The sequence below is a fragment of the Ruditapes philippinarum genome, unplaced genomic scaffold (genome assembly GCF_026571515.1).
Source record: "Ruditapes philippinarum isolate M1 unplaced genomic scaffold, ASM2657151v2 ctg7540_1_1_1_1, whole genome shotgun sequence".
Classification (NCBI taxonomy): Eukaryota; Metazoa; Mollusca; class Bivalvia; order Venerida; family Veneridae; genus Ruditapes; species Ruditapes philippinarum.
The window spans coordinates 81,783-95,134 of NW_026851742.1; the positions used below are offsets into that span (position 1 = coordinate 81,783).

The 13,352-nt window shown below is 33.5% G+C and overlaps 1 protein-coding gene across 1 annotated transcript; it reads right to left on the reverse strand.

Moving 5' to 3' along the window:
- Window positions 1-981: 981 nt before the first annotated feature.
- Window positions 982-9,287, reverse strand: LOC132738555 (uncharacterized). The gene is made up of 4 exons (XM_060726067.1): window positions 9,135-9,287; window positions 8,404-8,714; window positions 3,911-4,248; window positions 982-2,187 (listed from the first exon to the last, which is right to left on the reverse strand). The coding sequence occupies exons 2-3, from the start codon at window positions 8,705-8,707 to the stop codon at window positions 3,926-3,928; spliced, it is 627 nt and encodes a 208-aa protein (XP_060582050.1). The 5' UTR covers window positions 8,708-8,714; window positions 9,135-9,287; the 3' UTR covers window positions 982-2,187; window positions 3,911-3,925.
- Between the last annotated feature and the right edge of the window lie 4,065 nt (window positions 9,288-13,352).

The following is a 13,352-nucleotide window of genomic DNA, read 5'->3' on the forward strand; positions in this document are numbered from 1 at the left end:
AATGTTTAGTTTCGGGTAGAAACCCCAAAAATACTTCTCATTTCCTACACACAAACAAGAAAGAATTACAATGACAAAGAAATATCAAGAGTTTCCAGTACTTTCAAAACACCATGTCTGAGTTATTAAAAAAATTGACCCGGGGCCATCGTTCGGATATCTCCCCTGCCCCTTTATTTATCTTATTTCACATTATCTTATAGTAACCATAGATAAAAATCATCATGTAGACATAAAATGAATGTCGAGCCGTTTGTAGGCGGGATGTTGACACATGGATAAGACGTGATTAAATCATTAATGTAGATTAGTATTGCACTTTTAAAGAACAAGCAACAACAAAATAGTCAAAAAGAGGAAACCTTGAAATTTATTTAATTGCGTATCACAGAGACAAAAATAAAAAGCTGGCAGCATATCATAAGAATGATTTTAGCACTCATGCATAAATACTGATCATACGCTAAATTATTACATAAAATGAAAGTTCTAAAGTCTTAATAGACAAGCTTCAAAGATTGAAAATTGAAAGTATTAACTTAAACACGCGCCCATTAATGACAGATAGATAGAATTATAGATAGATAAATTTATTTTAACATAAAATGTACATCTTAATGGCATTGTCATGTCCTAAATCATATACAAAACTATATTGACAAATACGAATGAATGGAAAACAAAGTCATGCCAATTAACATTATACGAGCGTATACTATGGATAATACAAAAATAATCGTTATGACTCTCTATTTCCACTGTGATCATTAATCTGTAGCATTTTGTGACATAATAAAATTATAATTTATGAACATATATGTTTCACAGTAAAATACATAAATAATAAATAAGTCATCAATAATAAGTAAAAACAGAGATTTAAGAATTATCACTTAATAACTGATAATAATAGCATCACAGATTGTGTTAAATGCGAAACAAGGAATAAACTGAGTAAAAGAATTTTCTATATAGTAAGTACAATGTACAATAAAATGGAAAACATTATCACATAATCAAAGTATACAATTTAAATGTTGAATTAAGAAAATCTTATAACATAAGAAATAGAAATTTCAGTACTTAATTTTACTAAAGACAAATTGAAATAATACATTTAAACTGTACTAAGGTTATGCTTCTTAACTCTACGTTTAAAACAGAAATATAATAGGCATCCCTTTTGATCTGTGATAGAGAGTTCCATTAACAGCAACCGCTGTAACTTCAAGTCTTTGACCAAATACTTTTACCACACAGGAACAGTACATCTCTAGCTATCAACAAATGGTTTTTCTGGACCATCAATTGATGGACAAACTGTTACCCTGAACAAAAGGTGTATTAGAGAATATTACATACTGGAGTGAACTTTTTCTCTTAGATACTGAGGGGCCTTGACAGAATGGGTTTTATACACATGAGAAAGAGTAATTCGCAACTGGTAACCATTTAAAAACTGGTCAAGACCTACATATGATCAGATCCAGAACAAACCTTATCAATTTATAATGGGTAAACTGTAACTGATTTTTCAAAGCCTGAGTCAAACCAATAAATCAAGCAACAGAGGCATTGTCAAAGTTACATTGGACAAGCGAGGAGACCAGAAGTTTTTTTAATATCATCCAGGAACTTACTTCTTATACAGACATTTTAACAAACCATTGGATTTTTGTATTACCGACATGGCCATTGATTCAAAGGACAAACTTTGGTTGCACCAAGATATTTGACTTTTTCTTTAGACCCTGTTGAGTGACCATTACATTTTATATCATGTCGATTATTCTTTTTATAGTGTTGAGTCAAAATGTAGATACTCTACTCTATATGCAAAAATATAATTCGATTCGTTAGTTTAACGCACACGTACATGTGCACGCGTACATACACAAACTTACACGCATGTTTATATATATCTTAAAAAAATACATAGTTAACATAATTCACTTAATGTAATGATTGTTTTGAAAAGAAAAAAGTAAACCTACAATAGTAAGATTCCTAATCTGATAAAATTATCTGATGAAAAGTTTTAGACTTCTATTTTTGTAAATGCAAATGCAAATATAACACAAAATAAATAATATGTCATCTAAAATGTCTCGGAATAAATGCAAACACTTTGTATAATCCTGGAAGTAAAAAAAAAGTGCACACCTTTTAACTCCAACTTCCTTTCATCTGAAAATATACACATATCAATAAATGAAAATCAAAAACAATTAATATTAATGTCAGCTTTTAGTTTATCTTGAAATTTAACAAATCACACTGTGCTTACATACAGCACCATGGTATTTCAAATACTTATTTAAACTGGAAAAAAATCTTTGAATTAGATTAGAAAAAAAACTGTCTTATAGACATCTACAAATTTGGATGGAATAATTGTGTTCCTCTACTAAATGTGCATTTAATCAGTGCATTTCCGAGCTTAGATTACTAGTATCATTCAAACAGGTTTGATATTGATTCTTAAATTAGGCAAGCACATTTATCAATTCATTCGTATATCACCGGGTAAGTATAATTGATTATTTCAAATTTTACAAAATAAAACCGATGAACGTTCAGCGTTTTGACCACGCGATGTTTCAATAGAAATTAATATCGGATCTAGCCTCATTTCAATTTACTGAGTCTAAAACATCCATATCAAATCACACAACATTTCTGGCATAAGTGTCGTTTTCCATTATAGTCCAAAATCTTTATTTCAAATGCATATCACACTTCATATAGCCTCTTTTTCATTTTTTGGAGTCTTAATTATTTTTACCAAATGCATATTGTATTCCATCTAGCCAAGTTTAAAAAAATATTTATATCAATTCCTTAATGTATTAAGTTCTGTCAAAATGTCATAAATGTCAAATAAAGAGGTCATTAGACATTGTTTAGAACAATAATGTTTCTACGAGACACGTAAACAGCTGCAAAACCTAGTAGCGCCTTGTCCAATGTAGATTTGACAACTGTGTTCTCGTCTAATATAATTTAGTATTGGATTCAACAATGAATAATACCCTCATTGACATTGATGTCCTGTTAGCAAAGAAAATATATAAAATAAATAGAGGATATTCAAGTTTTTTCTATAAATACATGATATATTTTCATTGAGTGGTATGAAAATAAATATTTCATGAGTGGCGGTAGCCACGAGTGAAATATGGTAATTTTCATGCCACAAGATGAAAATAAATCATGTATTTATAGAAAAAACTTGAATTTTCTGTTTATTATGTACATTTTTCTCTTTTTTGCGATAAAATTTGAAAAACTTTCCCTTAAATTTTGTGTACTGGTAGAATTTAAAAGAAAGTAGTCCGGCAAGACACCAGTGAAAATACGGAAAATATGTTTCACTGCAGTGAAAAATAAATTTTTACAGTGAAAATACGGAAAATGAAAATACGCATTTTATTTCATCAATATTTCTCAATATTTCATTTATAAGTATATAATAAACAAGAATATTTTCATTTTACAAAGCGAAATTGGTTTCTTATTTGTTTTACATATACTTAAAGGAACTCCACTGAGGTTTATAAGCCTAAAAACATTAAATTTTAATTTTTCATATTGATAAACAGGAACATTTTAACAGAAATGTAAATAAAATATAATCAAGACATATACAAGAAATACATTGAAAATCATATGTTTGTGTGCTATTCTCAGTCCGATTTGACTGAAAAGCGTTTTAACGCTTTTTAATTTTGGATCATTTTTCACTATTATATTAATTATTCTGGAAAAACAGAGCGCGCAAATGATCTGAAATTTTGCACATAAATTATTAGTATAGATCGACATCAAATGGAGTAATAATTTCAAAAAAAAATATATTTCCAGTTCCGTCATGTCAAAAAAACCTCAGTGGAGTCCCTTTTATATTTACCTATATATTTCATATTCAAAGATGTTTAGCATGGCACACTATCTTGCCCGTATTGTGTATAAATACATATTCGATCTCAAACGTTTCGTTCCAAATATTTTCAATGAGGATACTCGGAAGGCTGTCACATATTCCCGTTGTCATGGTAACGTTTGCAACATTAGGATGGCACACCATGTCTTTCAGGAGGATCCCATTTGATCTTTCTGGTGACGTATCATGCACCACAGGCTTCCAACAATCATAGCTTATTTCATCATCTTCTTGATTAACACTTGCACCAACAGTTAACAAGACCCAGTCATCAGTGCTCATACGTGTATTTGCAAAAAGCGAATCTGAAATAGAAAAGAGAAGAGAGAGAGATAGTTGTTTATTGAAATGATGTACATCCATAATGTACTGTATGTTCCCGATTTTCCGAATTTATAAAAAAAATCATTTTAGAATTCACTTTGGAAAATAGTTTTAAACGAAGTTTTGACAGTCATAATATGTGATCTTCAATAAGACATACATGTCTACACAAAGATTTTATATTGATAATAAACATAATTATCATAAAAAACATGTTAATAAGTTTAAAAAGCTTAATAATTTAAAAAGTACCAAAGTCATATTTGAACTCTGTCACGTCACATATTATCTTCATTCAGATACTGTTGTTATTTATGATAATATTCAATATTTGTTCATTAAAATAGAGAAAATAGGAATCCCTAAAGAAATTCCTACACAACATATTGAAAATGTTGCAGGCTCGGTTTGATTGAGCCTGTTCATGGACGGTACTGTAAAGTGCAAACTACCGTCCACGCCACTTAGCACCGGCTTAAGCAGAATTCAACATTTAAACATAAAATGGTAAAATTTTGAATTTAGAAACATCCGCAGATGTGTTCATACGGCGATTATCATGGAACCTTCAACATGACACTTCCGTGCCATTCCATGAAAAGCGGCGTATGGTCTCCAAGTAATAGAAAGCGTGTGCCCTAAACGAGAAAACAATGGGCGGAACTAAATAAAATGGAATTTTGAAAGGGGGCAGAAGTTGTGAAGCCTGCATATCACAGACAATACGTCAAAAGACAAAGTTAAAAAGCAGGCAACATATCCTAAGGGTGATTCAACATTATTCAAGTAGGAATATTAAACCAACCAACTAGAAAATGCCGAAAAGTTAAAACTAAAAATACCACAAGCACAACAATAATGTCGTGCCTAACGATCTTTAGGGATCGGAAATATAACATCCCTGATTGAATGTACGGGGCGACCTTTTACGGCCTCCACACAGCACAAACAACGCTGGTTTGGCGATAAAATAGAGAAAATAGGAATCCCTAAAGAAATTCCAACACAACATATTGAAAATGTTGCAGGCTCGGTTTGATTGAGCCTGTTTATGGACGGTAATGTAAAGTGCAAACTACCGTCCACGCCCCGTAGCACCGGCTTAAGCAGAATTCAACATTTAAACATGAAATGGTAAAATTTTGAATTTAGAAACATCCGTAGATGTGTTCATACGGCGATTATCATTGAACCTTCAACATGACACTTCCGTGCCATTCCATGAAAAGCGGCGTATGGTCCCCAAGTAATAGAAAGCGTGTGCCCTAAACGAGAAAACAATGGGCGGAACTAAATAAAATGGAAATTTGAAAGGGGATCAGAGGTTGTGAAGCCTGCATATCACAGATAATACGCCAAAAGACAAAGTTAAAAAGCAGGCAACATATCCTAAGGGTGATTCAACATTATTCAAGTAGGAATATTGGAACCACCCAACTAGAAAATGCCGAAAAATTAAAACTAAAAATACCACAAGCACAACAATAATGTCGTGCCGAACGATCTTTAGGGATCGGAAATATAACATCCCTGATTGAATGTACGGGGCGACTTTTTACGGCCTCCACACGGCACAAACAACGCTGATGTGGCGATAAAGTAGAGAAAATATGAATCCCTAAAGAAATTCCAACACAACATATTGAAAATGTTGCAGGCTCGGTTTGCTGACATACCAGTATGTATAGTTCAGAAAGTTGTACATTAGAATTTAACTTCCCTAGAATAAAAACAAGAGGGCCATGATGGCCCTGAAGTCGCTCACCTGTATATAGCCCCCCCCCCCCGGGCCAATTTTTACCCAAGGGCTTTTATTTGTTTATTTGAACAGACTTGGTAGACACCAATAAGAAGATATTTCATGCTAAACATCTAAGTTCTAGCTCATTGGGTTTTTTAAAAGAAGATTTTTTAATTTTTTACTATACACATATAGTTAAAAACAATTACACCCCTGGGGCAGGGCCAGTTTTGACCCCCAGGGCTTTTATTTGAACAAACTTTGTAGATATTTACTTAAAGATGTTTCATGCTTAATATCTAAACTCTAGCTATTTGGGTTTTTTCAAAGAAGATTTTTAAGTTTTTGCTATACACATATAAGGAAAATCAATGACCCCCGGGGCGGGGCCAGTTTTGACCCCATGGCTTTTATTTGAACATACTTGGTAGACACCCATTAGAACATGTTTCATGCTAAATATCTTAGCTCTAGCTCTTTGGGTTCTTTAAAAGAAGATTTTTTAACTTTTTACTATAATTATATATGCATATAGGGAAAATCAATGACCCCCTGGGGCGGGGCCAATTTTGACCTCAGGGCTTTTATTTGAACAAACTTGGTGGACATTCACTAGAAGATGTTTCATGCCAAATATCTAAGCTCTAGTTCTTACGGTTCTTTAAAAAAAGATTTTTTAACTTTTTACTATATGCATATAGGGAAAATCTATGACCCCCTGGGGCAGGGCCAATTTTGACCTCAGGGCTTTTATTTGAACAAACTTGGTAGACACTCACTAGAAGATTTTTCATGCCAAATATCTTAGCTCTAGCTCTTTGGGTTCTTTAAAAGAAGATTTTTAAAGTTTTTACTATATGCATATAGGGAAAATCAATGACCCCCCTGGGACGGGGCCATTTTTGACCCCAGGGCTTTTATTTGAACAAACTTGGTAGACACTCACTAGAAGATGTTTCATGCCAAATATCTTAGCTCTAGCTCTTTGGGTTCTTTAAAAGAAGATTTTTCAAGTTTTTACTATATGCATATAGGGAAAATATATGACCCCCTGGGGCAGGGCAAATTTTGACCTCAGGGCTTTTATTTGAACAAACTTGGTAGACACTCATTAGAAGATGTTTCATGCTAAATATCTTAGCTCTAGCTCTTTGGGTTCTTTAAAAGAAGATTTTTTAACTTTTTACTATATGCATATAGGGAAAATCAATGACCCCCTGGCGCGGGGCCAATTTTGACCCCAGGGCTTTTATTTGAACAAACTTGGTAGACACTCATTAGAAGATGTTTCATGCCAAATATCTAAGCTCTAGCTCTGACAGTTCTTTAAAAGAAGATTTTTTAACTTTTTACTATATGCATATAGGGAAAATCAATGACCCCCTGGGGCGGGGCCAATTTTGACCCCAGGGCTTTTATTTGAACAAACTTGGTAGACACTCACTAGAAGATGTTTCATGCCAAATATCTTAGCTCTAGCTCTTACAGTTCTTTAAAAGAATTTTTTTTAAGTTTTTACTATATGCATATAGGGAAAATCAATGACCCCCCGGGCGGGGCCTATTTTGACCCCAGGGCTTTTATTTGAACAAACTTGGTAGACACTCACTAGAAGATGTTTCATGCAAAATATCTTAGCTCTAGCTCTTTGGGTTCTTTAAAAGAAGATTTTTTAAGTTTTTACTATATGCATATAGGGAAAATCTATGACCCCCTGGGGCAGGGCCAATTTTGACCCCAGGGCTTTTATTTGAACAAACTTGGTAGACAGTCACTAGAAGATGTTTCATGCCAAATATCTTAGCTCTAGCTCTTTGGGTTCTTTAAAAGAAGATTTTTTAACTTTTTACTATATGCATATAGGGAAAATCAATGACCCCCTGGGGCGGGGCCAATTTTGACCCCAGGGCTTTTATTTGAACAAACTTGGTAGACACTCATTAGAAGATGTTTCATGCCAAATATCTAAGCTCTAGCTCTTAGGGTTGTTTAAAAGAAGATATTTAAAGATTTTTCTTTCGGTTGCCATGGCAACCAGAGTTCTGCATGGAATTAAATTCTTTGAACAATTTTTAAAGGTGACCACCAAAGGAGCATTCTTGTGAAGTTTGGATGAAATTGGCTCAGTGGTTTATGAGGAGATGTCATTTAAAGCAAAAGTTTACGGACGGACGGACGGACGGACAGACGGACGGACGGACTCCGGACGAAAAGCGATCACAAAAGCTCACCCTGTCACTTTGTGACAGGTGAGCTAAAAATGTAAAGAATACTTGAACGTTCTTGACATACCAGTATGTATAGTTCAGAAAGTTGTACATTAGAATTTAACTTCCCTAGAAAAAAAACCTACTTTCATAAGTTACACTTTGAATAATAAATCGGTGTAACGTACCAACTCCAACATTTACACCACCCATCCCGGCAGCGGCTGTTCCTCCGGCCAAACCACCCATTAATGCACCAGATGCAATAGTACCCGCCCCTGCACCCGTTCCGGCCATTGCCACAGCAGTAGCTCCTGCTATCGCCCCAGCAGCTGTTCCTACACACACAGCTTTTTTCACTGCTGAACCCCTTTCAGCACCTGAGGCCTTTGATCCAAATGATTGTCCAGCCGTCGCGCCAGCAGCAATTGGTTTAATATTCGCTGCACCAATGCTTACAACAGTTACCGCAGCTATTGTCCCAACAACCATTATAAACCTTAAATTGATTGTCACATTTTACTGATTTTATATACATTACGGGCTTTTCAATAAAGCTCTTTCTTAAATACATATTTGTTTACTTTCTTAAATACACATTTGTTTAAAGAAAAATACTAATTCAGATGCTTACAAATGCTAATGCGTATACGAAAAAAATTCCAAGTGTATTGAAACCGTCATTCATTTAGAAAACGCTAAAGAAAAAAATGATCATGAATATTTCCTCAAATTTGCAATTATTACGGCAGTTTCATATGTCGTTTTTAATGTTAAATTTTCTGAAATGGTAAGTTTAGATTATTGTTCAAACAAACTTAATTGTTTTAATGAACCGATGTAAGTGATTACCTTAAAGAATTTTCCGGTTTATTACTTTCTCACAAAAATTAAATTAAGTAATAGAATATCTAAATACCCATTTCTCGTTAACAAAATATCTTCCCTTCAAAATGGTCCGGATTTCGTAGATATAAATGACAGTTGTTTCTTTACTAAGTTATAAATTCTTTCTGGGATTTTAAAGCAGATTTTCCGATTAACATGCAAAAACAGATAGCAATGTTCTTTTTGTTGAATATATAATAACAAGTACAATCGGAACGTCCTCGGCTATTATTCATATAATTGACAAGTATACACAAGTATGGCAAGGACATTCAATATCAATATAATTATAAAGGCATTTTTAACTTATGAAATCAAACAAATGATATACATGTAGTTATAACTACACAATTTTAGCAGAATTTAGCGAAAGTTTCTTAACCTCTGATAATATATTCATTTTACAACATATCATTAGATATTTAAATAACACTGGAAAAATCCTATGATTTAAAACAGGCATTTGATACTGTGTGGAGAAACGGTCTATGGGGAAAAATATAAATTAATTAGTGCTTATATACAAGGATAATGTCTGCAGGTTATACAAAATATATACAAAGGAATAAAATCATGATTGAATGTAAATTCTCCACTGTCAAAGTTAAGTTTTTCTCATGTAATATCGGTGTCCGTCAAGAAGAAAAAATATCTCCCTTACTCTTACGACTTAGTAACTCGTGCCATGTCATAGGATCTCGTGCGCACGAGATAAATAAAAACGCAGTAATGTTACCTTTGTGCCACCGTACATGCATCCCGTTTCGCCGTTTAAGTTTTAAGATATATTTAGGAAATTTAAGCTGTATGCGTTCAATAACGTCAAGATTACTTTATCTCCTAATTTCATAACAGTAATCCGTGACCACAGCATAGTATCTCGTGCGCACCACTTAATTATCTCGTAGCCACGAATTAGTAATTCGTGACAACGGCATAGTATCTCGTGCGCACCACTTAAATATCTTGTGGCCTAGACTTAGTAACTCGTGGCCACCACATATTATCTCGTGCGCACTAGATAAATAAAAGCGCACAAATGTCACTTTTATGCCACCGTATGCATGCAATTATGTGTAGGTATCGGGTAAAGAATAGTTTCTTTTTGGACCCCCTCCTTCTGAACGAAAATGGTTTAATATTAAATAAATTGTCATAATTTGTTTATAATTTTATGCTAAGAAATACTGTAAATATATATAATAATGATCCATTATCCGTGGATTTACATATTTTAAATCAATACTGATAAAATGCGGTTTCAACCATGTTTGGAATGATTATAATTTTCCCGGTACCAAATGGTTGAAATTAACAGTAAGACAAAAGCTTTAAGATATTATCTTAAATGAATGGTATTAAAAGTTAAATGAATCGAGCAGTAGTTTTTTTTTACATTTTTTTGTCTTTTGGAATTGAACCTTATCTCTCGTACTCCTAAAATACAGTAATTTACCATTTTATCAAATTAAGAACAATAAACCATATAGTACCAGTTGAAATTTTGAATTACACAAATTTACCACTTAATGAAAGAATGTGCATTTTTTTTAGAAACATAATCGGTGATGAGTATCGTAATCTTTTTTAATTTAATAGATTTTCTAATGAAAGAAGATAATATACTAAACTCTAGTTTTATAGATGTCCGTATATGAATAAATAAGAACAACCTTTTCAAATGTCAAAAAGACTCGTCAGCATTCTTTAAATTGTGTTAATTGTTAATGATAATTACATGTATAAGAAACGTAAGAATGTTATCGCATATTTATGTTTGCATTTTAAAGTCAGTTGTGATTTTGTATTATTCTGAGACATGGTTTTTAGTGATATTCTCATTAATTACATGTTTTCTATCGGCAGGTATTTGTTACCCGAACTTACTGTATGTCTAGAGCATGGTGTTGATTGGCTCATTTTTTTCTGGGGTTTACTTATTGCGACGACAGGGAAAAGGATAACGATACAAAATTCAGGAAACAAAGTGATCCCTCGGAAGCATTAATCACAACAAAATTACAAGAGAATTGCAGACTCGGTTTGATTGAGTCTGTACATGAGGGATAATGAATAAGTGCAACGTCCCCCACGCCCCCTAGCACCGGCTTGAGCGGTACTCAATTCTCAACACTTAATAGTGCTGGCATCAATGATCCCGAAGGACCAGAAAATATAACAACACTGAAGTGAAGTACGGGGCAACTTTTTACAGCTGCCACACGGCACTTGACACCTGCTGTTGTGAAGTATAAAATTCTGGAAACAAAGTGATCCCTCGGAAGCATTAATCACAACAAAATTACAAGAGAATTGCAGACTCGGTTTGATTGAGTCTGTACATGAGGGATAGTGAATAAGTGCAACGTCCCCCACGCCCCCTAGCACCGGCTTGAGCGGTACTCAAATCTCAACACTTAATAGTGCTGGCATCAATGATCCCGAAGGACCAGAAAATATAACAACACTGAAGTGAAGTACGTGGCAATTTTTTACAAGTCATATTCAGAATGCTCGTACATTGGTTACTTTTTTCTTTGGCGACAGGGAACATGTTTTTATTTCTGACTATGAGAACATCAAAACACTCGGCAATCTGACTTATACTCGGGGGCTTCGTCCCCTCTTACAAATCAGTCAGCCTCATTTTGACATTTATCCTCATATTACATGTTGTACGCATGTTTGAGTGAATAAAAAGATATCATTAAAATGCTATACTTCAGAGATAAGCATTTAATTATTCGATAAGAAGCTGTTAGAAATTTAAAATAATTGTTTCTACAGTTCAACAATTCTACTATAAATTTCGCTAATTTGTAAAGTTTAATTTAACTTTTTGTTGACATACGAGTTAGCTGCTAAAATTTTGTGGATTTAGTCGTGTGATATTTCCTAAGTACATTGTCTTCTCCATATCATAAAATTTATTGCAACTTTGCAAAAATGGTAATCTGATTCAATAACACTTTGATTATATAATTTACATAATCTGTTACATATATTAATCATATTAAATCTTGCTTGTTCAATTTCCAGACTATGCGAACTATGTCTAAAGCGAATAAGAAATTTTCTTGTAGCCTCATTGCTTATGAAATTTATTTATCGTCAAATTCAAAAGATTGTTTAAATTGGCAATAATAGTGTAATTACGGCAAAGTATTTATTGAACGATTCCAATCTTGAATAGACTGGTCCTGAATCCTACTTATAAACAAATATAAATAATTTGCACTGTAGTCATAATTTAAGCGAATACTTGTACGACCTAAATTATCAATAAATGAATGGAATTATGAAGCCAAACAATTTGTGTTTACACTATTACATAGGTCTCTTTATAGCAGATACATAGGTGAGTCGGGAGTTTCATAAGATTTACCAAAATTTTATAGACCTTTCCTTACAAATGACTGATAATGGGAGTCTACCATCAAAGGCAAATGTTTGAATTTATTTTTTAACACCTAACTATATATTTACAAAAAGTAAGTGTAGTTCGTCAACTTTGAACATACATTTACAAAAAGTAAGTGTAAGTAGTATAGGCGTCGGTTTGGTGCCATGACTGCGCATGCGCGGCGGCCATTTTGTTTTCTATAAATAGTAACTTATTTGCATAGAAGAAATGACCTCACTACACATGCGCGGCGGCCGTGTTGAATAACAGACGCTTGGCGGCCATTTTGGATTCTATTTTAAGAATGACATCATCACGTTATGAATAGAAATAAAAATATTTCCAGGAAGTATACGGAGCTGACTCGTATACACGATCTTAGGGCTTGAATCGCGGACATTGTAGGTCAGGTCCTCGGCCCTAGACGGGGAGATAATCACCATTATTATAACTACAGATTACCTTTGTATAAATACGTGCTTAACTAAAACATATTAATTAATAAAATCATTGTTCGAATAAAATAGAATCTGTTTAAAAAAAATACAAACGGCTTAAGTATATTTTTAATATGTTTATAATAAATTCTTATTTACACATTCAATAAAAAATATTACTTGTTGACTCCTCGTTGACCCGAATCCAAATGACTGCATAAGTGTATACTCCCTTAATGCGCATGCTCGGAGCTATGACTTTCTTGGCTATATTTAGATTTGGTCACGAGTGCACCGAACGTGATCATAGTCGCAATGTCTAGCGAGTGTTGATTTAAGAGCGGATGCATTAACAATGGTCCATTCAACTGTCAAAATTAATCTCTTTAAAGTCGCCACTTGGTCAGAC

Coding starts and splice junctions, on each gene's coding strand:
- LOC132738555 (XM_060726067.1), bottom strand. CDS start 8,707: ATGGTTGTTGGGACAATAGCTGCGGTAACTGTTGTAAGCATTGGTGCA. Junction 4,249..8,403: donor TGGTGTAAATGTTGGAGTTG/GTACGTTACACC, acceptor TTTCTATTTCAG/ATTCGCTTTTTGCAAATACA.